Below are 26,537 nucleotides of genomic sequence, written 5' to 3'. Positions count from 1 at the left end.
GGAGGAAAAAAATGGTGCTCAGCTTCTGTCCCAGGGAAGAAAAAACCCCAAAGGTTCACGCAACAGCTCGAAACAAACACATGGGAGCTTGGTGAATCTCTGATGTTTGTCTCCTCTTCATGGCAGATGAAGCTGGTGGATTTAGGGTCTTTCATTGTGTTGGCTTTTTCCAAGGTCTGGTTGAGATGGGATGTCCCTGCGGCCCCCCCCATCAGTCCTGGCCGATCAGCTCCTGTCAATTTTCTGATCTAGGACCAAAACCAAGCTGAACAGTTCAAGGAAAAAAATCCCAAAAGCTGCCAAAAGATTGCTGTCGCAGTCTTCAAGTCCCGGGAAAAGGAAAAAAACCTTCTTGCCTGAGGTAACAAAAAACCAAGCTAGCTAAGCAACAAAGTAACGCATGTCCTCACCGCACCCAGCATGCCCAGGAGTGAGGTTTTGAGAAAGCCCGCACCAGAGCCCCAAGGCTCACCTACCTCCCCTGGACCCACCTTAAAGGTACAGCAACCATTTCTGGGCATAGAGTAGAGAATTAGGGAATAGAGTATCATCATAAAATCACCCCAAGACACTCCTCTTTCCCTGAAACTGGAAAAATAGAGAACGCTACTTGTGCTCCTGATCCTTCAACCAGTTGTCCCAAGGCTGTGAAGTCTCTTTTGAATGTCCTTGGACTTCTTATTGCAACTTAATCTCTGCCTACATGAAAAAGCAATAATGGATAATAATCTGAGGTCTGTACCAGGGTAGGAAGTTTCCTTACCATGTCTTTAAGCTGGGCCCTGGGAAGGCAGCATACTTTCCTTAATAAATTGGAATTTCTGTTCCTCTCAGAAGAGAGTATCTTCTTACAAGAACTCATCTTTTTTTCTTTATGGAAGTGGTTTTGGCACAGTTCATAGGGTGACTTAACCTTGGTGACATCTCTAACCTAGATAAACTCCTGTCCTCATCATTGTTTGGTTCCACCTTTCGGTCCTCCTATTGTTTGGTGAGATAGTCATGGAGGAGACATGCCTGCTGTGCCAGGCAGGAACTTGTTTCAATTCCCCATATCCCTTAAAACACTGCATTCTGCAAGGTGGAGAGAGGATAGGGAATCCTCTGTATCATATGTCCTGTCTTTCTTATAGGCCTGTCCCAGGGAAGGTAGTGTGCAATTCCTGTAGTCTATTTCTCAGACTCCTACTCTTCAATCTACTCACCTCCTGTTGGAGCTCTGCTACTAAACTGAGGAGTTCCTCTATCTTGGTGCATCTCCCACAGGAATTCTCACCACTGTTGTCTGGCATAAGAATAGGGCACATCCTGCAGCCTGACACTTGGGTAACAGTGTGTTCCCATTTCCCATCAGAGCTGTGTCAGTAAAGGCAGGTGCAGTGTTTAGAGAAGCTGTGGCCTTCCGACAGGTAGATACTATTCCTCCCTAGTCGGGCCTGTGGTGTTACAGTGCCATTCCATGCAAACTGCCATGCCATGTCCTTTTTGCCTGCCCTAATTACTAGGGCTCCCTAGAGGCTTTTTATAAGTGTGTGGGCTTGGCTGCTGTTTCCCCTAGTCCTGCTTGGGTTGGGTCTTGTCAGCTGCTTTCAGACAAGGTGTGAGCTCCTAGCATGCCTTTCCTCTCCCCTGAGGTTTCCCTTCCCCATTTCAGGACCGGCCCCCCGCCCTGCGCATGTGGGCAAGAGGACTCAGCTGAAGATTGTGCTGTCACTGCAACTGCTTGTCTTAGTGACCATAGACCATGTGTTTTAATTTGACTGTGAAGAGATGAGTTATTACTCTCTCTACTTTGCAGCTGTTACTTATTCTAATTAAAATCTGTTATCTTTCTTGTGTATATGTTGAGTAGAAAATAATTGTGGCTTAATGTATTCAAGAGTCCTCTTTTATTTACAGTGGATATGTTCTCTTTAACTGTTTTATATTTACATTAAAATGTTGTTCCTGCTTTGTCTAATAATTAAATGGAAGTCAATATTTCCATGCTTTTCCTGTGAAATACTGAAACAGGATAAGAGCCAGTCTTGGATAAGACTGACAAAGGAAGCAAGTTATTGAAAATTTTATCTCAGACTGATGTCCTTGAAATGCTGTTCCTGAGGTCTTTTCATAACCCCGAAGTCTTGTGTATTCTGTATAAGATAAATGTAAATGTGAAATTTCCAATATTATTTTTACCTGCTCCTAATATTATTGGGGAGTCAAATGGAAAAGTCTTCACTGTTAAAAGAGAAAGCAAGTTGTTATTTCTGCTTATGTAAAGCTGCTAATTTTTTAATTTGGGGTATTCAGGTTATCTTATTGGATTTCACACCTTAGTTTTGTTTGTAATTTTAAAAATTAATCCCAGTGTGAGGTGATATTTGAACCCTAATATTATTTAGCATTAGTCTCCTTTTCTGGACATCAGATCACATGTTCATCTTAGTCTGATAATACTTAGCTCCTCATTTCTGTTTATTTTTATTAGAGATCAACCAAATGTTATAGCATAAGAATAAATTATATTTGACTGGGAAGATGAGAATAAATATTGGACTATATATATATTTAATATGTTAATATTAGGCATGTTGCTTATAAAATGCTTGTATGATAACTTCTGAAATTTTCAGCCATGGTAGAGGTGAAAAGTGTGTGATATACCATAATAGTGAGTCCAATGTGTTGAAGCAAAACAACCTTTTCCTTTTCTAAATCATGGGACTTCTAAGCATCTCTTGATTGATCCATAAATTCAAAATGCGTACCTTTAGAAATTGAGTAATATTACTGAGAAGAGAATACTGTTGAAAATGCCTTTAGGAGTGAGGTTTGATCATTTAAAATTGTGATGAGTCAGAAATCTTTAGGCTTTTAGCTTAATCCTACCCTTTAGCAGAATACTGTTGCATTAAAAAGCAAGCATGTTTTATCCACAAGTGTCTTGGTTTAAAGACAATTTAACGGGGACACTCTGAGTTACCTCCCCTTAGTTTTAACCAATCCCTTTCCATCAATAAGGAGAAATGCATATGAGTAGATATAAGTCAAAAAACAACAATTTACTAACAAGTGAAACAGCAACAGGAAAAAAAAAAAAAAAAAAAAAAAAGAATAATGACCAGATACAAAATTGTTAAATCTCATAGACTCCCCAGGAACAAAGGGATACCTGAAAGATAGGCTGGAAATAAAACCCCATAGACTGGTGTCTATAGAGCAGGTATTTGTTTATTGCAGCACTGGAGGTGAGAGGGATTTCTCCTCCTAACTCAGCCACCTTTGTCAACTGCTGTGGTATAGTTATACAGTAAGTATTGCTTAGTGTTACTATGTCATTATAACATCATATACATGCCAGAACTAATTTACATAGTATGATCTCATGGTTATTAGATAGTTCTTTTGCACCTTCCCAATTCAGGGGTCTTTGATGAAGGTTTCCAAAGTCATCTTCGCATCTGAACTTTTAAACTTGGTCTTCGGATCATGTGCGGTTACGGTGTTCCTTGGTCTGTCTGGCCCTAGCTGGCCTAAATTCTATATTTTGTGGCTAATTTGCTTTACATTTGCCAATTTTTCATTAGCACTATACTTATCTATCTCTGAAACTATCCACCTGGTGAGGTTTTTTAATTCTTTTTTTTGTGTCTATTCATCATTAAGTAACTAGTTAACCATATACTAGCCATTACATTGTATAGAAAGTTATTTATATCAGGTTATATAGGTGTGAGAAACACAGTTTACTATATAAAATTTTCATAAGTTTATTAAACAATAAAAGGGATAAAATCTAGTGCTGGGGTGCTTGGCTATTTGCCAAAAGCACACTGTTAACTTAAACTATGTTTTCTATATATTATATTATAGGGGGTGCATGTATATTCATAAGAGTTTATACATATTCAAACATTCTTTTGAGTTTAGATGTTCTTTTGCTTGGTTTTAACTTTTGACTTGTCTTCATGCTATCTTGTAAATAAAACAAATATATTTTATTTCTTCCCGTGGTTCCATCCTGTTGTATTTTCACTCCCTGATAATGCAGGTCAATAATTTTTTTTTTCAGTGTTCGGATTTCTGTTGCTGTTATCTTGTCTTCCAGATAAGATAGTCCTCAAATGTGGGAAACCACCTAATTATTTTACACTATTTTCTGAGTTAGTTACACAAAAAAGCATTTCAACATTTTACAGTCTCTATTATGCAATGGTCTAAAATAGTATAAATTACACTACTATTTATAAAAGCTATGTGGTGCATACATAAACTGACAGATTATACTATATCAAAAGTAGTAATTACAAATTGTACTATATCAGGATTTTTTTGATCAATAATGTGAAAAGTGAGGTTCACACTCCTGGTAAAATTTAATAGTTTAAGAAAGGACAATAGGAGACCAAGATAATAAAGCAAAGTTTAACAGCTGCGTGTTTGGCATTCAGCCAAGAGCACACCTGCTATTTTGGAGACACCCTTTACATACCTTTTCTATTGCATCAACCTACTGCATATTCATAAACAATTATGCATATTTAAACTTTCCCCCAAACGAGTTTGCATGTTCCAAGAACTGTTTAGCATGGCTCCTCCTCTGGTCCACCTTTTTAGAGCATGCGTATTTCTTGGCTGTGGTTTTGGTCCATTCTTATTATCACCTCCAGCTTGGGCTTTGGTCCATACTTTCTACAGACGGTAGGTGCTGATAGTAGCAGGGGTCTTCATCATATGTTCATTGGATGTTATCCTAACCAGGCAGGCAGTTCAATTACCACAAGCATAACTATATCAGCTATTTCACTACTATGTCTAAGTTTTGTTAATAGCAGAAATAAAAGCTATATCTACAGCAAAGTTACTTTAACATTATACATATAGAATCCATTTTTAATATTTGCAAAAAGTCAATATTATAATACTTATTTATAACAATAATAATTTGCAAAACAAAAGTAATACATAAATGCGAAAGCCAATAACTATATTTGTTATTTATAACAATTTCCCCCCTTTGTTTTTTCTTATTTGGCTTGAGCTTAAACTTTTTGTATTAAATACAGAGAAAGAACAAGAAAGGAAAACAAAAGGAGACTAAAATCTAAAAAGGAAGTATGTGTGGGGGTGAGGGACAGAGAGGGTGACAGGGGTTAGGTAGAAGCATATCACCCTTCTGAGTGTTTTAAAGAATGTCTTTTTGTTTTCTTTTATTTGTTTCTTCTAAGCAGGAATGCTCGCATGTCTCTTCTGTAGGGAGTCAGTCTGACATTGTCCCCTGTAATACCATGGATCTGTTGTACTATGCTGCAGTGCTCTGGTGTAGGGTCTGGGGACTCTTTTGCGGGAAGCTTTTGATGGGTTATGACACCCCCTTCTGCTGTGGATGAGTGGGTTTTTTTTCTGGGTGAAGGGATTTTTCAGCTGGGCTTTCTTGCACAGTGGAGGATGGGTGCTCATTGTGACTGATCAGAGGGGTTTTTTTAACATACACTCAAAGCTTCTTTCTCTCTTCCCCTACCTCTACCTCTTGGTGTGAGGGTCTGTGTGAGCTTGGCAGCTGATAGCCTTGGGGCTTGTGGTATTAGGCTTGTGTTTTGTGAATGTCTCTAGCTCTGAGTTACATTTTTATCTTCATCAGTGAATGAAGTGGGGCCTCTCAGAGCTTTACTCAGGGTGTGATGGTCATCTCTGCAGCTTTTGTAACACAGTTCTGTTATAAAAGGTAAAAGTCTTAATGAAAATGTTTAAGTAATAAAATATTATATTTCAGTCTTTGACAATTTACCACATGACTTAAACATTGTAATGACTTTTCTTCTGATTTTTCTTCATTTTGTGGGTTGCCCACAGTGGGTAATACATGAGAGTGGTTAATAAGAGAAAAGATAGAAGTAATAATGTAATATAATAGTTATTTTAATTATTAAGAATGTAAATGTAATTGTAATCATTAATCTAATACCTATTAGTTAAAGGGATCTTCAGGTCTTGTAATATAATTGTACCTTGGAACAAATGTGAATAAATTTGTTGAAGATGTGTGCTTATATATTTTAAAGGTTGTAAAATAGGTTGACTGTATTCACATATAATTGGAAATATTTCATCAAACATATTTTTACATTTAAGACTATTTTTTAGGGAATAGACTGACGCTGTAGTAATTTTAATTTTGGCACAGAAACTGCAGCTTTGTGGGTGAAAAAATCAATTCTTCTTTAAATTCAGTTGTATTACTTTAAGAAATTCTCCTCTTTTGACTTCTTACACTCTGCAACTCTCGTGGAGTAGAGGGTGCTAGGGTTACTATATTGATTAGTATAACTAAAAGAAGTGAGGTAAAATTAGAATGTCCCCCTAGAAAATAGGAAGTTTCACAGTATATTAAATATGTTCAGGTGGTTTTGAGAGTTGGTAGAAGATGGTTTTGTATTTTATTTACACTGTTAGGATTCTTTAGTTCATGTGAAAAATGCCATTCAGTTTTATTAAAATTTTAGAAGTTTAATAGTAATGAAAATAGTAAAATAAAAATAAGGACAATAAGAATTTGGACAATCAAAGTTAGGACAATAAAAGACAATAAAAAACCAAAGAATTACGGACATTGGACATCTGGGTGCTTTTGCATTCTGCCACAAAAGCATGCCTTGCTAACAAAGGATTAACCCTTAAAAGCATGAGGCCGTTGCATATTCATACATCTCATACATGATTCAAACATTCCTTTCAAACTAAGGGTGTTTCTGCTTAATTTCAATTCCCCCCCCCCCCCCCCATCTTGTAAATCAATTGTCTTGGTCCCTTGAATTCTGGGTTTTCCCAATAAGGAGGCAATAATTCTTCTCTTGGGATTTTGGTGTCTTGTTGCTGTTATCTTTATGCGAAGTAGTTCTTGATTATCTTATACATTCCTTGAGCTAGTTACAAAAAGTATCTTACATCATGTGAAAAACGCCAATCACTTGTTTTTGAAATTTTAAAAGTTTAATAGTAATAAAATGGTTATAAAAATAGTAATATAATTAGAGTAATAAAATTTGAACAATTGAGATTAAGACAATATGAGACAATAAAAACAAAGAGATACGGACGTCTGGGTACCTTTTTCTGGGCAACACAAGCCTGAAAAAGGACACCCGTTAACAGAGGATTAACCCTTAAAAACAATCGCCTGATGCATATTCATACATCTCATACATGATGCATAAATTCCATTCAAACACAGGATTCTGTCTGGTCACTGTCAACTTCTTCCTCTTAATCCTCATGCCGTCTTCCTGTCTGAGCGAGGTGGGAAGAAGTTAAGTTTTCTGCTGATAAGGGAGCAATAAATTCCCTTTCTCTGAAAGATTTAGGTGTCCTGTGGCTTCTATCTGGTGCGAGTCTTTTCTTAAACAAATATCTTACATAGCATAGTTTCTATTTTAACATTATGTTATAACCTAAAACTATATTTAATATACTACTTAAGAAAATTAATACAGCATAACTTTCTAACATAATGCAATATTCATTTTAATACTTGCGAAAAGCCAATCATAAAATACACATTTTTCACACATCACATAGATTCTATTTTAATATTATGCTATAGCCTAAAAGCTATATTTACCACACTACTTTAAGAGATTAATACAGCATAACTTTCCAACATAACACATATAGTATTCATTTTAATGTTTGTGAAGAGCCAATCATATAACATGCATTTTTCTCAGTTCACTAATTCATAACTTTTAAAAGAAATTTAGCCAAATTATAATAAAACTTTTTTTAAAGTAAAATTGGGAAAGTCAATATATATGTATGATTTCTTACATGTATAAACTTTTGCACCAACTTTCAAAATAAAATCAGCTAAAACAAATTGTACCTTCATAAGACATTTTGTCATATCATATCTTCTTTTATAAAAAGATGAAACAAGCTTGGCAAAATAATTTTAACCTAATTATATATGAAATGTTTTGAGCAATATTTGATTTTTTTGCAATGCAAATATAAGCAAATTACAAGCGGTAACAAATTTGACAATGTAAACAACTACGATAACAATCTAAAAGTTTCATTTGTTTTTACATAGTTCTATTTCATTTGTTGGTAGGGCAATATAGACACAAAAAATGAAATTCGACCCACTATAGACTAATATCAAAAGAAAACAAAAACTTCTCATGGTTTCCGCAATGTGACAAAGCTTAAAGTGAAGAAATAGATGTTACATTTTCTTGGTTTGAAAAGACAGGTGTCTACTAAAGAAGGAAGGAGCCTCCCCTGAAATGGAAAATGTAAACATCCTCCCTCCGAATTGTTATAACTTTGAAATTAAGGGGCTCTCAGGCAAAGATATAGGAGCAGGAATAACAGTTCTTTATTAGGAAAATTTAAAAATAAAATAAACAACACAGCAATACAAAACAACACTGACAGAGTCAGAATACAACCTGACATTCTGTTGGTCTGGGTGTTGGTAGCAGTCCAATTGAAATGGTGGCTGAAGTCCTCCTGGAGTGACAGATGTGGTTCTGTTGAAGCAGTGATCCTGTAGAAGGTGGTAGTCTTCCTCTGAAGATCCAGTGGTGGTGTAGATGATCCCGGTCTTTCTATGGGAATCCAGTGGAAGAGGCTGGCTGTGGTCTTCCAAATCTCAGATTATATCCAGGTAGAAATGCTTGGCTCTTCCCTCTGGGCGGAACTTCTCAGAATGGGATGATGGAATTTCTATTAGTCATGCAGTGAGACTCAATGGCCCATTAACAGAAGATATCTCCCCAGAGGGAGGATTGGTTGTGGAAGAGATAAAGAAAACTGCCCAATTAACAGAAGATAACTGCCCTACCCCTAACAGATAGGAATAGAGTACACACCCCCATTTCCAACCTAAGACATACATCTAGGTGTAAATCTGTTGCTTGCAGTCTAAATTTGCTCTCTCTATCTTCAGTGCAGGGATGTTTGGAATTCCCAAAAAAAACCCTGGGCAAAGAGCGCGCTCAAGTGCAACAACTTGTTACAGTTCCCCACAAAGTTTGGTGGTTTGGTTTCCTTTTTCTTTTCTTTTCTTTTCTTTTTTTTTTATTTTATTATTATTTGTATTTTAAAGCTTTCCTTGGACATGATAATCAAGTTGGGCAGCAGGTAATGACTTTCCCCACAGTTTTTGTTTTTTTTTTAAACTCTCTCCCTGCAAGCAGGGCAGAGATCTAAGCAATAATCACTTGAATGTTACACCAACTACCCTTGTGCCCAGATTATCTTTGTAGAAGACAACCTGGCACAAAATTTATTTAATAAAGAAAATAAAGCTTGTATATTATATTTTATATTATTTTAAAGGTTGGAGTGATCATCTCCAGGGGTGCTCTGTGTAAGTTGATTCTTAAAAGTCTCACTCCTCTCTCTGGGAAGGTGTTTCTTATGCTAAATTAAACAAAATCAAAGTTATAAACACTGGAGTAGTCTCTCTCGAGGAGCACTCTTTATAAAATATTTTCTAAGGTTTTACTCTTTACACCTTGAGAGCACTTAGTGTTTAACAATTTACAAATCGCAATCTTACAAATTATAAAGTTTAAAATCTGATTCTTATAGTTTTTATTTAGTTAGTTTAATTTGGAACGAATGCACAATAATATATTTCAAGGGGAAAGAAGACTATAGGAGAAAAAACATTTTCAAAAATACAATAAATAGTTTTCATCTAAAAGCAAAGTGGATGTAGAATTTTTCAGTTGAAAACAGCTTACAGCATAAGGCTTTATATATATTCTCATTGGTTATAGTGAAAGTATTACTTAAGTAATGTAATAAAATTATATAATGTATTAGTATGCTGAAAATATAAATTTATGCTGATGGCTATAACTTCCTTTTTAATGCCCCATAATGGGCATCTAGGAAAGGAAATAACTAGTTTTTCTGGGAAAAAAAATCATATTTTGTTATACTGATGATTATTTTAGGTAACTTTTTAAATGTTTTCAGGGTATTTTCTTAATGTGTAAGAAGAAAGCAAAAAGTTAAAAAAATAAACTGATGTTAGGCAAGATTATAACAAACTTCTTGGTACAGAATATTAAACACTAGCTAATGCTTAAGACAAATAAAATTGTATCACTTCTATATTTTTCACAAATGTATGGATTTCACATAGTTTTATTTATTTTCTTTTTTTTTTAAAAGAATGTTTAAATGAAGCATGAACTTTGTTTCTTTAAGAATACTATTAGTTCTGAGGAGAAGACATGGTAAGGGAAAGAGTATAAACAGACTATATCAAGAAAAGGTGACTTACCTCAGTGATTTATATAAAAATAAGTTGTTTTTTTTTAAACTTGTTTAACAAGAGAATTTAGAAGAGAGGGCATTTAGGCTGTTTGATGATAAGAGTTAGCTTGTCAAAGACTTTGAGTTTTAAGTTAATAAGAAATGAGATAAAATCTTTGAGCTTTATAGTAGAGTTTGACAACTGCTGTGATTGTTTTTGTAATGTTAATAAGGGTAAGCTAATTCTTTTAAAAGATTAACAAAGATAGGGCATACTTTTTGTTTGCACAGTAGTTTTATATAATATTGCTATTATTTAAAATTATTTCATTTGCTTATGTTGAATTTTTGTATAGTTTGCTTAAGAAGGTAGGTTAGGTCATATATAAGTAGCTTTTAACTATTGTTTTAAAGGGGACTCAGTATCACAAACAAAAGTAAAATAGTAATAAACATGGTTTAAAGTAACTGTTTTCAATGGAACTACAGTGTGTTTCTTAAAGCACTCTTTGCTAATGCAATATGCAGTTTATCTGTAAAATTTTTAGCAGTTTGTTAGAAGGTAACTGAAACTATTTATGATTAGTATTGCTTTTAATAAGTTTTTTATCTTAAGTTATTGTATTTTTAAAGGATTATAAAAATACTTTAAAGGCAAAAACTCAAGATGTTAGTTGGGGCTTTGAATTTGGAAAGAAAAACTGAAAATACCTCCTGACATCCTTATTCGCCAGTTCTTTGAGTCTGAAAACTTTTAGGTCTCTCTGAGGACAGTTTTGTTTTAAATGTCCTTTTTTTTACAATAATGACAGATCGGGCTTTGGTGGTTGGATTTCTTTTTTCTCTCTCTAGAGACTTTTGCCCTTTTTTTTTTTTTTCTTTGCACTGACTAGTGTCTCACTTCTTTATGGGAGTGGGTTCTTACAAGTTGGTTTTCTCCTATAACAGCAGCTGCCATTATTTTAGTTACTGTCCTTACTCCCTTCTCATCTTTTTGTGTATATATACTTTCTGCACTTATTTTAATAGATCATTTAGCTTCTTGTTTTATCAACTTGGTTTAGTATGAATGATGAAAGTTATCTTCAGTAAGGCTTGTCTAGTTACTGTCTTATGATTTGTATTTGAATATTGCTTTTTTTTTTTTTTTTTTAAATTTCTCTAGCTCCTCAGCTGGGGCCTTCCCATTCTTCTGCTGTTCAGCAAATGTCTCACAGGCATTCCGAGCCCATGGAGTAGTTTCTTCAACCCCCCTAATAACCACTGTTCCACAGTTTCCCATGTTTTTCTTTCCCTCAGGGGTCCTCTTATGGCTTGGCCTGTGTCTCATTCTCTAATCTTTGAGGACTAAATGCTATTTTTTACACACTATTTTAATTATCTTTGCTTGTTGTGACTCAGTCACTGTCTCTCACAAAGCAGTTTTTATCTTTGGATTGTTTATTTTTGACAGTTTTACAGAAATTAAGACATTTCAATGCCTGATTTCTGATTCTTAATTTACTTTTTCTCACTCTCGGAATGAGGCTGTCTGTTGTGTGGATGTTTAGTACTATTTATTATGATAGATTTTACACTCACACTATATTCAAAAGTTCACATTTGAGTCTACAACTTAAACAGAAAATTACAACCCAAAATCTTTACATTCATCAATTCCACAAGACGTAAAACATATATACTCTCTTCATTTTCTATTCACACATTCACACAACACTAAGGTACCTCTGTTATTTAATATGGTGTTAATATATATTTTTAAATAGGTCCTATCTATTAAAATGCTTTCAATTTCTTCAGAACCCCCTCTTTTATAATGCTTCTTAAATGGAATAACTTCTTCTTAACTCTTATTTGAGTCTCCCTGGATAAGGATCAGAACATCTTCATGTCCCACCTTTTGCAGTTTGCTGTTCTAACTACTGTTTCACACACATTCTTAATCAATCCAGTGACTCACCCAGCTGTATACCTAAGCACTGACTTACAGTATCAGGCTTAAGCTCCAATGTACATCAGGTCCAGGCCTGGTGTAGTACTTACTGGAGCTGTTGCTCCTACACACAGAATCAAGTTATAGTAATTTCTTACAATTTTTCTGGGATTCACCTGGTCCCCCCCTTTCGCATTGTCCCTTCGCTGGCTGGTCCCCTTGCGGGGAGATGGAACTGCAGGTAGACTGACTCCACACTCTCTTCGCAGATCTGGATGGTCCAGTCCACATCTCACACACACACCATTCACTCTCCCAGTATTCACCCCCCCCCCCCCCCCCGCCCACTATACTTACTTGTGTAGGTCTTCATGCACAGTTTAGGGGCTGACAATTGCCACAGTTTCTTGGGGAACCTTTTCTTCCCCTTTTCTTTTTATCCCTTTTGTCTACTGAGTGTCAGACCTGCTATCACTGATAACATCAGGAGAAGCTCGGTTGAGCTGCTGAACTAAGCAGGGCGCCTCACACTCGGGATCTCCTGGAGTTATGTAAATGAGGTGCTATCTCGGTGGAATGTCCAAATTGTGAGAAACACAGTTTACTATTTGTCTTCATCTCTCTGGGTGCCTCCCAGTGAACCCCCGCAACCCCCGGGTCAGCAGACAATGGGGGGCAGCCCCAAAGCGACCAACAGCGGGGGGACACTCTCTGGTGCCCCAAGTGTACTGAGGGCAGCTAGGCTAGTCGCCTTTGTATCAGAGGAGACACTGGAGACATCGGTAGAGGATAAAAGGCCGACTATCAGCAGGGGGCCAGTCCAAGGTTTATTCGGAGCTCTGAGGGAGCCCCACACCTCAGTGGTGCCCCTTGCCCAGAGTAAAACAAAAGGAATCTCAAGGTTACATTTAAAGGGGGGAGGAAACCGAAGGTAGATACATTTGCTGACCAATAAAGACCCTCCAGGGATGAAACCTTAGGGATGGACATTTGGGATAGAGTATAAAATAATACTTAGGGAGCTGACCCCTGGCCTCGGACTAATCACTCAACGACTTGGACCAAAGGTTCTAGACAGAGGGGATGGGATGCTGAGTGACTGACAGAGAGCCAGGGTGGGGATTTGGGGATGATCTCAACACAGGAGAATGATTACACAGGTAGAGGGAGGGGGTACAAAAAGGGGTACACCATTTGGGGAAAATAAGGGGATACAAAACCAAAACTATTACAAAGTATAAAAGCACACTACAACAAATATTTAAAATTTTTATAAAAGTTTATTAAAGGGTAAAAGGGATAAAATCTAGCTCTGGGGTTCTTGGCTATTTCCCAAAAGCAGGCCTTAACTTAAACTGTTCTCTATATAATGTTATAATACAGGGAATACATGTATATTCATAAGAGTTTATACATATTCAAACATTCTTTTGAGTTTAGATGTTCTTTTGCTTCTTTTCTGTCTCTGTCAGGGTCGGGATTGAAAGTGCTCGAGATGGTATTTCATGTTCACACTCAGATGTTTATTTCTTATCTATATCACAGTCTTACAAGCTGTGAGTTCTACATTATTTTACTAACAAACTACAAAAATGGTCCCGTATCTATCTCTACAAGGTCTTTTAAGGAAAACCTATTCAATTAAGAAATGAAACCTAAATTTTTTTTACTTTTAACCTAATAACTAATCACTCGTGTCCCACAATGCAACTTTTCTGTCCATGTGCACACCTTCTTTCTACCTGTCCTAGACAACCCAGGCTGTCTGATGGTAACAATATGGGGGGGGAGGGAACTATGGGGAGAACAGAGGATATCTAAACCACAATAACATAACTATACATCAATAAAGCTTCTCTTAATATTCACACAATATTCACCCCTTAATTGCAAGAACCAATAATCTCATTATCCATCTATAACAACCTTAAACTCGTTTAGTTTTCCACCATGTGATATTATACACTTCTATTCAAACTACACACCCATAATCCCAGTTCTATCATTCAATTTTGGAAGCCTTTTCCATGGCCTCAGGTCAAATGTAGTGTTCTCTTGAGGGTCTGTGCCTTTCAGCACAGAAAGTCTAAAATTCTCAGCATCCAGGGTTCCAACAGGTTTTAACTTTTGACTTGTCTTCATGCTATCTTGTAAATAAAACAAATATATTTTATTTCTTCCCGTGGTTCCATCCTGTTGTATTTTCACTCCCTGATAATGCAGGTCAATAAATTCTTCTTTTTTTTCGGTGCTCTGGTTTCTGTCTGCTGTCTTGTCTTTCAGATAAGATAGTCCCCAAATGTGGAAAATCACCTAATTATTTTACACTATTTTCTGAGTTAGTTACACAAAAAAGCATTTCAACATTTTACAGTCTCTATTATGCAATGGTCTGAAATAGTATAAATTACACTACTATTTATAAAAGCTATGTGGTGCATACATAAACTGACAGATTATACTATATCAAAAGCAGTAATTACAAATTTAACTATATCCCGATTTCTGTGATCAATAATAACTTGCAAAACAAAAGTTAATACATAAATGTGAAAGCCAATAACTATATTTGTTATTTATAATAATAGGTATAAAAAGTTGTGATTCGGGTTATATAAGTATAGGAAATTATGATTCAGGTTATATTGGTATCAGGTTATATTGATATCTTATAACTCGAGCTATATAAGCACCTTGTAACTTTGACCTAAGTTATATAGGCATCAAAAGAGAAACTTAGATTGCAGGAGTGACCATCTCCACCCCCCCCCCAAGATGTGGTGTTTTGCAGCCGAGCGCATGGATTGAGAGACAAAGGGGAAAATGGCGCCAGCCCCCCCTTCCCCCCTTGCCATCTGGTGGAGGCAACCCCGTCAGCTAATGCCGTTGGCACACTCAGATGGCTGGCACTCAGTTAAGGGCTCGAACTCGTGGAGGGACTTTCCCCTGCTCTCAGTAGGGCAGTTGGCTGGCAGGCTGGGGTGACTCTGACTGGAGCAGAGGCGTTTCGCTCCACTCGGTCCAGAGCCTCGAGTGCAGGCGCTCCCAGAATTTGCCCCTGGGCAGTCCAAGACCAAGAAACACATGCTCTCCAAAAAAAAAAACAAAACACCAAAAACAAACAAAAAAAAACCACAAACCAAAACAAACCCCAAAACACCAAAAAACCCAAAGGAATGTCTCTGCGTTGAGCAAATGCCACCGGGTAAAAAAAAAAAAGCTCTGCTTGGGCAACCCGGCTCTAAAAAAGGGACCCCCTGCTTACCCCCGAGTCTCTTTCTGGCCACAGGGTCTTAAAGAGACAGTAACAATTTTTGCGCACAGATAGATATGGAATATAATAACATTTTGGGTTACCCAGGACAACAAGCAGCAAGTTTTATAACAAAACCTGGTAGCCATATTTATTCTGATAGTGAAGAGAGGGTACATTGGTATAAATGTCATTATTTGGGTCTGTTTATCAGTCCACATATGTACTTGTGTATTGGCAATCAACAGTAGAAAAACTGAAAAAGTCTCCTTGCTATTTTCTAATGTAAAATGCATCAAAAACTTTATTTAAAAATGAAATAAATGGGCAGGAGATCTTTCTCCTTTTTAATGCCTTTATTAAGAAGAATCAGCTCAGGTGGGGAGAAATCGACGGGTTGCGCCCACACCGCCGTTGCTCCCAGGCGTGGCACGAAGAAGGAGGATGATGCAGCTTTGTCCGCTGGTCTGCAGACAGAGCTGGGGACTCTGTCCTCACGGGAGAGTCGTGGAGTCCTTGTCTTGTGTGTTTAACACTCCGGGATGTCTTCTTAATCAGTATCTTTTCAGGTTAGGGTGAGAAACAAAAAGGTCCAAGCAGGTACGGGACTATGCTCCCATCCTTAGATGTCACTTAAGTCACTTGTTGGCTCGTGATTTTAGGGGTTTTTCTTGTAAAAACTGTAAAACTGTAAAAACGCAGGGTGCAATGCATTTCTCATTTGCATGTTGTCTCTGGTGTCACTGCCCATTCTCTTTACCCTGGAGGGTTTTCCTTGGTATCTTTTTGGCAAACGGCCAGCATCAGAGGAACAATAGTTAATCATCGGCTATTAACGGGTGATTAAGGACTTTTTCTTTGGCAGCACACCCAAAAAAGTCTGACCAGTTTGACTTGCTTTTTTTAACTCTGAAACTAAAAAAAAATACAATTTTCTATTCATAACAGCTCCCCCCTTTTTTTCTTTGATCAGGCTTAAGCTTAAGCTTGCATCAACTTATAATTTTTGGCTCATTAACATAGAATTTCCTATATGTTTTGTATTGATTATACATTTCCTCATCACTCAGGTGATCATATTTACTAAACTTCATTACCCTTTTTGGGTTTTTTGGTTAATTCCTTTAGAGATCCTTAGGTTATTCTGTACAGCAGATGTCACTATTTTTGTTAAACAGGGAAATAAGAACAGACTAACAAGTGTACCCACAATGAAGTTTATAGTTTTCCAACTTTTTTTGAAAATCCATAGATTATCCCACCAACTGGAATCAAGTGTAGGAGTCCTTTGATTTCTTAAATATGCTAGTTTTTTTATTTCGTTTAAAGTGTTACTAATGACTGCTACAATTAATTTGATTTGATAAACTACTGTTTTGGTTTGGTTGAGTTGGTCATTAATATGATTAAGAGCTAATGCGGTCTGATTAGATATTACTTCTAATTGTGATTGTAGTTTCAAAATTTTGTTTAACATATATTGTTTCTTCAGTTTTGTTTTTCTCAAATCCTCATATATAGGAACTCTTAAACTTGATCCAGATTCTTTGTGTAATATAAAGACAGTTTGTTTTATAATTCCAATGATCCCACTACTAGACCAGTCTCTTGGCAATTCAGTGGATGTTGTGGTACCATTGACCCAAAACAGGTGTTTAGGGGTTTCCTGAAAGATATTAATTTTTGTCGTGCCCTCCCAATATTTAGAAATACTTTTTCCTTTTACCAGATTTACCAGGTTTGCTTCAGTAGCATCACGTTCAAAGCACCACCAGGTTTCTCCTACAGGGTGCTCTCCCAGGAGTGGCTGCCTAAAGGTGGCGGTGTTCCGGGCCATCCAATATATTTTCTTATTCTCTTGATAAAAGATCAATTGGGAGAGGTTAACACAATTGTTGTGGACTCTCAGCAAGGAGCTTACTTCTTTCTCATAGAGAGGTTGGTAGTACTCATTGCACAGCTCTCCTGGGCTCTCCAGAGCACCACCAGCAATCAGAGCCATCACTACTACCCTACCCAAGAGTCCGGTATGGGTCATCTTGCACAGCCTGCCCACCCGGCCTTGCCTCTTGAGGATTTTACTGAGAAGAAGACTCCAAGCTCTTTAGAGTCTCTTGCTCCTCTGGTTAAACCTCTCTTGATCTGTCCCTGCTAATTTGGTCCCTCCTAGGGGAGCAGTCTGGAGAAGATTAACCTGGGGTCTTTGGTACCAAGTTGGGCCGACTTAACCAGAATTACTTATTAACAATTTTTAACTTGTACAAATTTCTTAAAACACTTCAAGACATGTTATGATTCTAAACTTTTTTCTTATGCAGTTCATCAGTCTTTTTGATTGTCAACTTTAAGTCATTTGGTCCTTTTATAATAGTATACTCAGCTGAATTAACTCCCGATGCGGTTGAATCCTGTCCCGAGTTAGGGTGTGAGGGTGGTGTAGAATCTGGTCCAATACCAGAGGGGGACACTGCCGAATCTTGTCCAATACTCGGGGGTGAGACTGGTCCTTTAATTCTCGTGATGTGAGTCCAACCTTTTTCTCTGGTTCGCACAGCCGAATTAGTGATGAGGAGTACCTGAAAGGGGCCTTCAAATTTAGGCATTAATGGTCTATAATTCCAGGATTTTATTAAAACCCGATCTCCTGGGTTGATGTCGTGTGCTTTTGTATCAAGAGGGGAGGTTTGGGGGAGGTATCCTCTTTTTCTAAGTCCTTCTAGGGTTCTTCCAATTACTTCTAAATATTTCCTTGTAGCTTCTTCTCCTTCCAGGTAGTATCCTCTGCTATAGGGTGTTAACAAGAATGGCAATCCGAACATCATTTCATAGGGTGAAATCCCTATATCAGACCGGGGTCTTGTTCTGATGCGCAAGAGCGCTAGGGGCAAACACTTTAGCCAATTCATTTTTGTTTCTTCGATCAATTTAGTCAATACATTTTTGAGAGTTTTGTTCATTCGTTCTACCCTCCCAGAACTCTGGGGGTGCCATGGAGTATGCAATCTCCATTTTATTCCTAAAACTTCAATTATATTGTGCAATGTTTGAGCTACAAAATGTGGACCTCGGTCTGAGTCTATGGTATTCACCATTCTGTATCTGGGGATAATGTTTTCTAAGATTACTTTTGCTACTACTTGGGCTGTTTCCCTTTTGGTTGGGAAGGCTTCTACCCAGTGAGTGAGATGATCTACTATAACTAGTAAATATTTGTATCCTTGTACTGGGGGCATCTCAGTAAAATCTATTTGTATGCTCTGGAAAGGTCTTAGAGTTAGTTCTCTCCCTCCAGGTGTTACTTTTCTCATGACTTTCTGGTTTACTTTTTGGCAAATTAAACACCCTTTTGTGATTGCTTTTGCTAGGTCATATGCACCTATGCACAGGTTATTTCTTAGGAAATGATCACATAGTCCTTGGACTCCCCAGTGGGTTAATTTATGTAGTTCTGTTAGCACTGTCCCAGGAAGTGCTTTGTTTAAGAACACCCGTCCGTCTGATGCTAACCACTCCCCTCGTTGCCCTTGGCGTAACTTTAAATCTTTTATAGCCTTTAATTCTTTTTCACTAAATATGGGGTTTTCTCTTTCATTTTCTTTGAGTGTGGTTTCTGCTTTAAAAACTCTTACTGGATCTCCTGGTTCTAAAGCTGCTTCCTTTGCTATCTGATCAGCCAATCGGTTTCCTTTAACTTCAAGGCCGTGTCCTTTTTGGTGCCCTTTTATATGGACTACTGCTATTTCTGTTGGTTTTTGTAGAGATTGCAATACAGACTTGACTAGATTCTCATGAGCTAAGCTTTTTCCCTTTGAGCTTAGATATCCACGCTCCTCCCATATCTTCCCAAAAGTGTGTACTATTCCAAATGCATATTGGGAATCTGTATAAATGGTTCCCCGGTCTCCCTCCAATAAGTCTAATCCTCTTTTCAGGGCATATATTTCACAACTTTGGGCTGACCAGGTTTGGGGTAGTTTTCCTTTTTCATCAATTTGTAAAGTTTTTCCGTCTATGATGGCATAACCTGAAGCTCTTCTCCCATCTATTACTCTCGAAGAGCCATCTATAAACAAAATTCTTCCAGTTGTTAGAGGTTGATCTTCCAAATCCTCTCTTACTTTGGTTTGGAGACTTATCACTTCAAGGCAATTATGTTCTAGACTCTCTATAGGCTCTCCCATAAGGAATTGTGCTGGATTGAGGGCGTTTCATGTGATGAATTCTAAATTTTCTGTGTTAGTTAGTATTATTTCATATTTTAATATTCTTGCATTGGTTAGCCACTGTTGAGCTCTTTGGCTCAGCACTGTTTTAAGATCGTGAGGGGTATGTACTTTAATTTTTCCTTGCCAGGTTAATTTTTGGGTCTCTTCTATCAGAATAGCAGTTGCTGCTACGGCTTGTATACAAACTGGCCAACCTTTAGCTACTGGGTCTAACAATTTGGAGATGTAAGCTACAGGTTTTCTGCAGCCTCCCCACTCTTGGGTTAGTACACCATAAGCTATACCTCTTTCAGCACTTACAAACAGATCAAAGCCTTTCTTGAGGTCTGGTGAGCTTAGGACTGGAGCAGAAGACAACTTCTCTTTTAGGTTCTCTAGTTGTTGATCGTCTTCTGCTGTCCAAATTATGGGATCTGGGGCTACCAGCTTATCATATAAAAATTTCACACTTTGTGAGTATTGATCTAACCGCAACTTGCAGTACCCGAACAGACCTAGAAGCTTTCTCACATCTCTTTTTGTTTGTGGAGCTGGGAGAGATATGATGCCTGAAATTCTGTCAGGGCTCAATTTCTTATATCCTTCCCCTATTATGTGCCCCAGGTATGTTACTTCTGATTGTACGAACTGTAGCTTCTCTTGTGAGACTTTTAATCCTTTTTCTCCCAGAAAGTTCAAAAGTTTAATGCTAGTTGTTCTGACCGGATCTTTTCCTTTCCCTGATACCATCAGGTCCTCAACATATTGCAGGATTTGTACTTCTTCTTCAGGAACAAACTGTTCTAACAAACCCTCTAGGGCTTGTCCAAAGAGGTGGGGTGACTCAGTAAACCCTTGCGGTAATCGGGTCCATCTTAGCTGTTGTTTTCTTTTTGTATTTGGGTCTTCCCATTCAAAGGCAAACCAATCTCTACATTCAGCTGCCAGAGGACATGCCCAGAAAGCATCTTTTAAGTCTATAATAGTGAACCAAGCATGTTCTCTTGGAATTCGGCTTAGAAGGTTATACGGGTTGGGCACAACTGGATGTCTAGCAATGGTCTTTTTGTTCACCTCTCTTAAGTCTTGTACCAGCCTGTATTTCCCTTCAGCTTTCTTAACTGCTAGTATAGGGGTATTATGTGGTGACATACAGGGTTCCAAAATTCCCTCTTGCAGCAATTGTTCAATAACTATGGCTAGCCCCTTTTTTCCTTCTAGGGAAATTGGATACTGTTTGACCCGTATGGGTGAAGTACTATCTTGCATTCTTATTGTTATTGGAGGAATGTCCAGTAGGCCTCGCTTTCCTCCTTCAGCCCACACCTCTGGGCTTATTTCAGCAACATCACCTTGGGATAACTTCATTATTTGTACTACCGTGTTCCCTTCTCTCGGGACAATTCCTACTCCCAAATAAACTTGTAGATCTCTTCCCAACAAACTTTTTTCTAGTTTAGGCAGATAGATCAAATCTGCTTCACACTGCCTTGAGTTTCCAATTATTTTTACATTTTCAATCACTGAGGCTCTAAATGGTTTCCCTTCAGCCCCTAATACTTCACAAAATTTTTTACCAATTACCATACCTTCTGGTAATTTGTTAAGACAGGACTTATCTGCTCCTGTATCAACTAAAACTTCAAATTCTTCATTTTGGGATCCCACTTCAAAGTTTACTAAGGGCTCTTCTAGGTGTTGCATCGGGTCCCCTAAAGTATAGAGCCCTTGACACCCCTAATCATCGCCTTTAAGCATTTTCTCGAAGGCTTCTTGTTCTCTGGCTATTGCTTCATCCAGAGTCAGCTTTCTACAGAACCTTCTAATGTGCCCAGTCCTCCCACAGTAATAGCAACGCCTTTCACTTAAAGGGACTTGGGGCCTCTCCGTTCCTTTTGTACATGATGGTACTGGCTTATCTTTACCTACTCCTGGTGGTGGACTCCCCCACTCTTTTGTAGCCTTGGACTGCAGGAAAGGGTTGTTTGCTCCCACACTTTCTCTAGCTATAGCAACCATGATCTTGGCTTTGGCTTTTGCTTTTTCTTCTTCCCTCCTTAAATATACTTTCAATGCTTCCCTCAATAACTCATTAATATCTTTTTCTTGCCAATCCTCTATCTTTTCCAGTTTTCTCTATATCAGGCCAAGATTTAGTAACGAATTAGACTTTTAGTAGCATTTCACCTTCGCTGGTGTCCAGGTCTGTTTTGGAGTAAAATTGAAAGTTCCGCCTCAGGCGATTAAGCTAAGTGGCAGGAGTTTCATCTTTCTCCTGTATACCCTCAAATGCCAGTTTTGTATTAGTTCCTTTGGGAATTGATTCTCTGATCCCCCGATTTATCAAAGACCTGTACTCCATCATGGCCTTCCTCCCTTCCTCCTGGTTAGGATTCCAATTGGGATCCACTAGTGGCAATTTTTCTTCTCCTGATGGCACTTGGGGCCCTGGACGGTTATCTTTTTCCCAAATTCTTATGCTTGCGGCCCTAATCATTCGGGACTCTTCTGGGGAAAATAATATATTTAGAATGGAATTCATCTCCCCCCAAGTGTAGAAATTTGGACCTAAAAACTGATCCACTTGGTTAGCAATGCCCACGGGGTCTTCAACTAAATTCCCTAACTCCTTCTTGAATCCTCTTACCTCAGAAGCAGTTAGAGGAGCATTTACAAAACCAACACCTCCTGCTACTCCTCCCATAGGAACTTCTCTAAGGGGAAAAAGTTTCTCTGCCTTGGAGGTCTTGGATCGGGTACTACAGTATGGCCCATCTTCAGACACAAGATTGTTCACTTGAGGGGTATTAGCATTAGCTTGGACTTGCTGTAAGTCAATGGCTATACCTGGTGATATGGGGTTACTAGATAAGGAGGCATTTATGTCCCAGTTAGGAGGAGGTGGAGGGGCTGCAGTAGGAGGGGTAGAAGAGCTTGGGTGTATGTTAGGTGGAGCTGGAGAAGGGGTGGAGCATGCGGCAGGTGGAGTAGGTATTAGTGGTGGTGCAGAAGCAGCTGAAGGAGTCGAAGGGGGTGGTGAGGGAATGGCCCCCATGGCAACCGGGAGAAGAACTGGATCTGCTATTTGAGGTGCCCGAAGGAGAGGGTTATAAGGTGGAGGGGCATCAGGAGGCAAGTAGTCTAGGGGGTCCCACCTTTTACCAATTTCTTTAATTCCAGCATCTCCTCTTTCATTCCCTTCTTTCTTGCTCTGCACTTTACAAATTTGCACTCCTTCATTCTTTACAGCATTCAACCAACAAGCTACATTTAATAATTCCTCAGGATCAGTATCTCGAGTCGTCAGATAATTACTCAGCTGTTGACACATCCACTTGTCTTTCGTCCCACACCATGGCCATCCTCCTTGCACTTCTAATTCTGGCCACACTTCTGAACAGTAATGAATCATCTTAACTTTATCTAATCCTTCTGTGCCTTCTATAAAGTCCCATTTCTCTAATAGTTCACTTAGGGGACTGTGGGGAGGTATATTCTTCAATCTTTGGCCACTTTTTTTACTACCGCACCCTCCCATATTTTTCTGCCTCTAAACAAATCACAAAGATGTCTTTTTTCTCTAAAGGAAATATATCTTATTTAAGAAGTCTCGACCTCCTGCCAAAACTCCAATTTCACTGACCCTTTTCGTCAGGACTTTGGTAAGACCTTGGCCTTCTCTTGCCAAGACTCAACAAACCAAAATACAAAAAAACATCCTCGAGGTCTTGACCTCTGAGGTTCGCCTGACCTCCTTCGTCAGGACTTAGAGAGACCTTGGCCTCCTTTGCCAAGGCTCAAACAGTCAAACCTCGAAACCCTGGCTTCTGAGGGGTGCCTGACCTCCTTTGTCAGGGCCAAACTGCCTGATATCCTAAATCCTAACTTCCTTCGTTAGGACCTGTATCAGAGCCTTTGGGGTGCGTGCCATTCACACAGCTATTTCCTCCGCACGCCCGGAGGGGGGTCCTCTTTACCCCTTTGGAGGCGCCTCAATCACCAATTCCACTCGCTTCCCCCTCTTCCCGGCCGGCCCCCTCACGGGGGTGCGGAACCGCGGTACTGAGGGGTCCCCACTCGCTTCGAGGGGCCGGGCTGCCGGCCCTCGTCTCACTCACACACACTCGCTCGCCTCCCTCTCCCGCCGCCGGATATTCTCACCTATCCGACGCTGCTCCGTGTCACTGTCCCAAGCTGATCTTCTCTGGTCCCAATAGCCAGCTGTCCTGCAGGTCCAGGGTGGGTGGCCGTCCCAGTCCTGGTGTCCTCTTCAGGCATGGCTATCCCGGACGAGGCCCCAAGCTGAAATAAATGGGCAGGAGATCTTTCTCCTTTTTAATGCCTTTATTAAGAAGAATCAGCTCAGGTGGGGAGAAATCGACGGGTTGCGCCCACACCGCCGTTGCTCCCAGGCGTGGCACGAAGAAGGAGGATGATGCAGCTTTGTCCGCTGGTCTGCAGACAGAGCTGGGGACTCTGTCCTCACGGGAGAGTCGTGGAGTCCTTGTCTTGTGTGTTTAACACTCCGGGATGTCTTCTTAATCAGTATCTTTTCAGGTTGTTTTTCTTTTCTGATCATTTCCATGAGACCATTCTGAAGAAGGTGCAGGAAAACTGTTTCCACTGAATAGGAAATAATTTAAAAAGCTTTTAAAAAGTAATTGTCACATCATGTAAATCAGAACTTAATGAAAAAGCTGAATTCTTTTCACAACTTCTTCATTGGTTTGCTCTTTTTGTTCCCTGCTTGTAATTGAACTCCTCCTGAGTGTTTTTCCTCAAATCCTGAGATTAATTAGGATGCATTCAATTCACTTTGGCATTCCGTTATCTTTCAGTGTTCTGGGGTTTGGGGTTTTTTTTTGTTTTTAAGGTGTAGAGGGGTAAACTTCTAAAATTTTAATTAATCTTATGTAATTTTAATTGATGTAGTATATGGATTTTAAAAAACAGAGCTGAGGCTTTTTTTTTCTTGATGCTTTTCTCTCCTGTTACATAAAAGAGTATGAAAGTAGTGTGTTATGCCACTTGCTGTCAGGTTATCAAAATGAAAACATGGTATTTTAGAATGATATGAAGAAATACTAGCTTGGAGAGATGTTGTGAGAATTCTTTTTATATAATTTAACTTTGCTCCCTGGACCTGACATCACAAGCAGTAGTGGTGAGTTGTGTTAATACTAGATTTTTACCTGATAATAGAGTTTATAATTGGGAAATTACCATTGGGATATTTGCAGTTTTGAGATCATGATGATCTTCCGCTACTAATCCTCTTGAAGTCAATGTCAGTGCTTTCTTTCAATAACATTATTTCTATGAAATTTTCTGCATTTGCACTGAACTATGAAAAGCTTGTTTAAACTGATCCTAAAGGAGGACTTCAATCAAAGTATTGCATGTGTTGTACACACTGGATATTATCATGAAGGCCTTTAATTTACTACTGCAGTGATGGAAGTTTTTGTGGGCCTTGACAGATGAAAAGATGATGATGCCCTTATCTAAATTAACAGCAGAGTACCGAAATGACACAGAGAAAATTGCAAAAACCTTTAGAAGATAATGAGGGTTTCTCCTGACCCAGGCAGTGTGACTGATTGATTTACAGTACAAAGTTTGAACTTTCAAAAAAGGAAGAAGCTGAAGAGATGATGCAACATAAAATTAAGATATATTCAAAGTTATTCTGTACTTCAAAATAGAAGACCAAAATTTCTGCTCTTGGATATGTTTATGTTGTAAAAATGGTTCTGGTATTCTTCAGAATTTAATTATTAGAAGCTATAAAAATAAATACAAAAGCCAGGGAGGGGTGGTGTTATGTGTTGGTGGTGGTGTGTGGTTTTGTGTGACTTGTGGGATGGTCTGCTGTGGACTTTGTTGTTTTCGCAAACTATACTATTTAACATTGAGAATGTTTTGAACCAAGCTTTTGAACAGTGGAAAAAAGTGATTAAAAAGAATTTATATCCTAACAAATTATCATTTTGAGTGCTTGACTGGATTTTATTTTACTTTAACTTTCACTTTGGATGATTACTGCCTTTTTAAAGATATAAATATGCTTAAAATTGAGTCTTATTGTACATCAGCTCCATAAAAGCTTCTTGGTTGAATTCTTTTTGTTGTTGGGGGCTATAGCAACAAATCTGTATCATTAAACCAATGTGAAATTCTTGTTGTTTTCAAGCAATTTTCTTTGTTCACAGGTGTCAGCTGTGATGCATGTTTAAAAGGAAATTTTCGAGGTCGCAGATACAAGTGTTTAATTTGCTACGATTACGATTTGTGTGCAACTTGTTATGAGAGTGGTGCAACAACAACAAGGCATACAACTGACCATCCAATGCAGTGCATACTAACAAGAGTAGATTTTGGTAAGTAATTTAATTTATATTAAAGCTGTTTACAGTAGTTAAAAGCTTGTATTTTATTTCACTACTAGGGAACCTTTTCCCCTCCAAATAGCATGCTGAAAATCATAGCAAATTCCTGTCTCCTGATAAAATGCTTGTTCTGTCTTTGGTTCTAGCATATGAAATATGTTTTATTCTTTTGGGTTAAGTGTTTTGGCACACAGCACATTATCAGGCTATTAGATAGCTATCTGATAAAAAGGATTGCTCCTAAATTAACTTTCAATTCAAAAGGTGCAACAAAACTACATGCACTCACCACTCCTTCCCTCAATATGTTCTACCAGAAAGTACCATGGTGAAAAAGACAAATAATAGTGAGAGTTTAGGGAAAATGTTGTTTTGTAATTACATCAGGAGTTGTTAATGCAGCAAACGTGGTAGGCTGTACTGAATGTGGAAGACTAGTGGCAAAGGCTAGGAAGTAGTCTTCTAAATTACTGTTTTTTTTCCCCTGAGTCATTTCTATC

At 38.3% G+C, this 26,537-nt stretch overlaps 1 protein-coding gene across 1 annotated transcript in view; it reads left to right on the top strand.

Annotated features, from left to right (window-relative positions):
- The window catches only part of LOC135288985 (E3 ubiquitin-protein ligase KCMF1-like), a 128,407-nt gene that overhangs the window by 70,223 nt on the left and 31,647 nt on the right, over positions 1-26,537 (top strand). The window contains exon 2 of the mRNA XM_064402354.1: positions 25,861-26,028. Within this exon, the coding sequence (XP_064258424.1) occupies positions 25,861-26,028 (168 nt within the window). The remainder of the gene's footprint in view (positions 1-25,860; positions 26,029-26,537) is intronic.

Source organism: Passer domesticus, chromosome W (genome assembly GCF_036417665.1).
Source record: "Passer domesticus isolate bPasDom1 chromosome W, bPasDom1.hap1, whole genome shotgun sequence".
NCBI classification, from domain to species: Eukaryota; Metazoa; Chordata; class Aves; order Passeriformes; family Passeridae; genus Passer; species Passer domesticus.
Note: the sequence above shows the minus strand (reverse complement) of the source record. Positions and strands in the feature narration are given on the sequence as shown.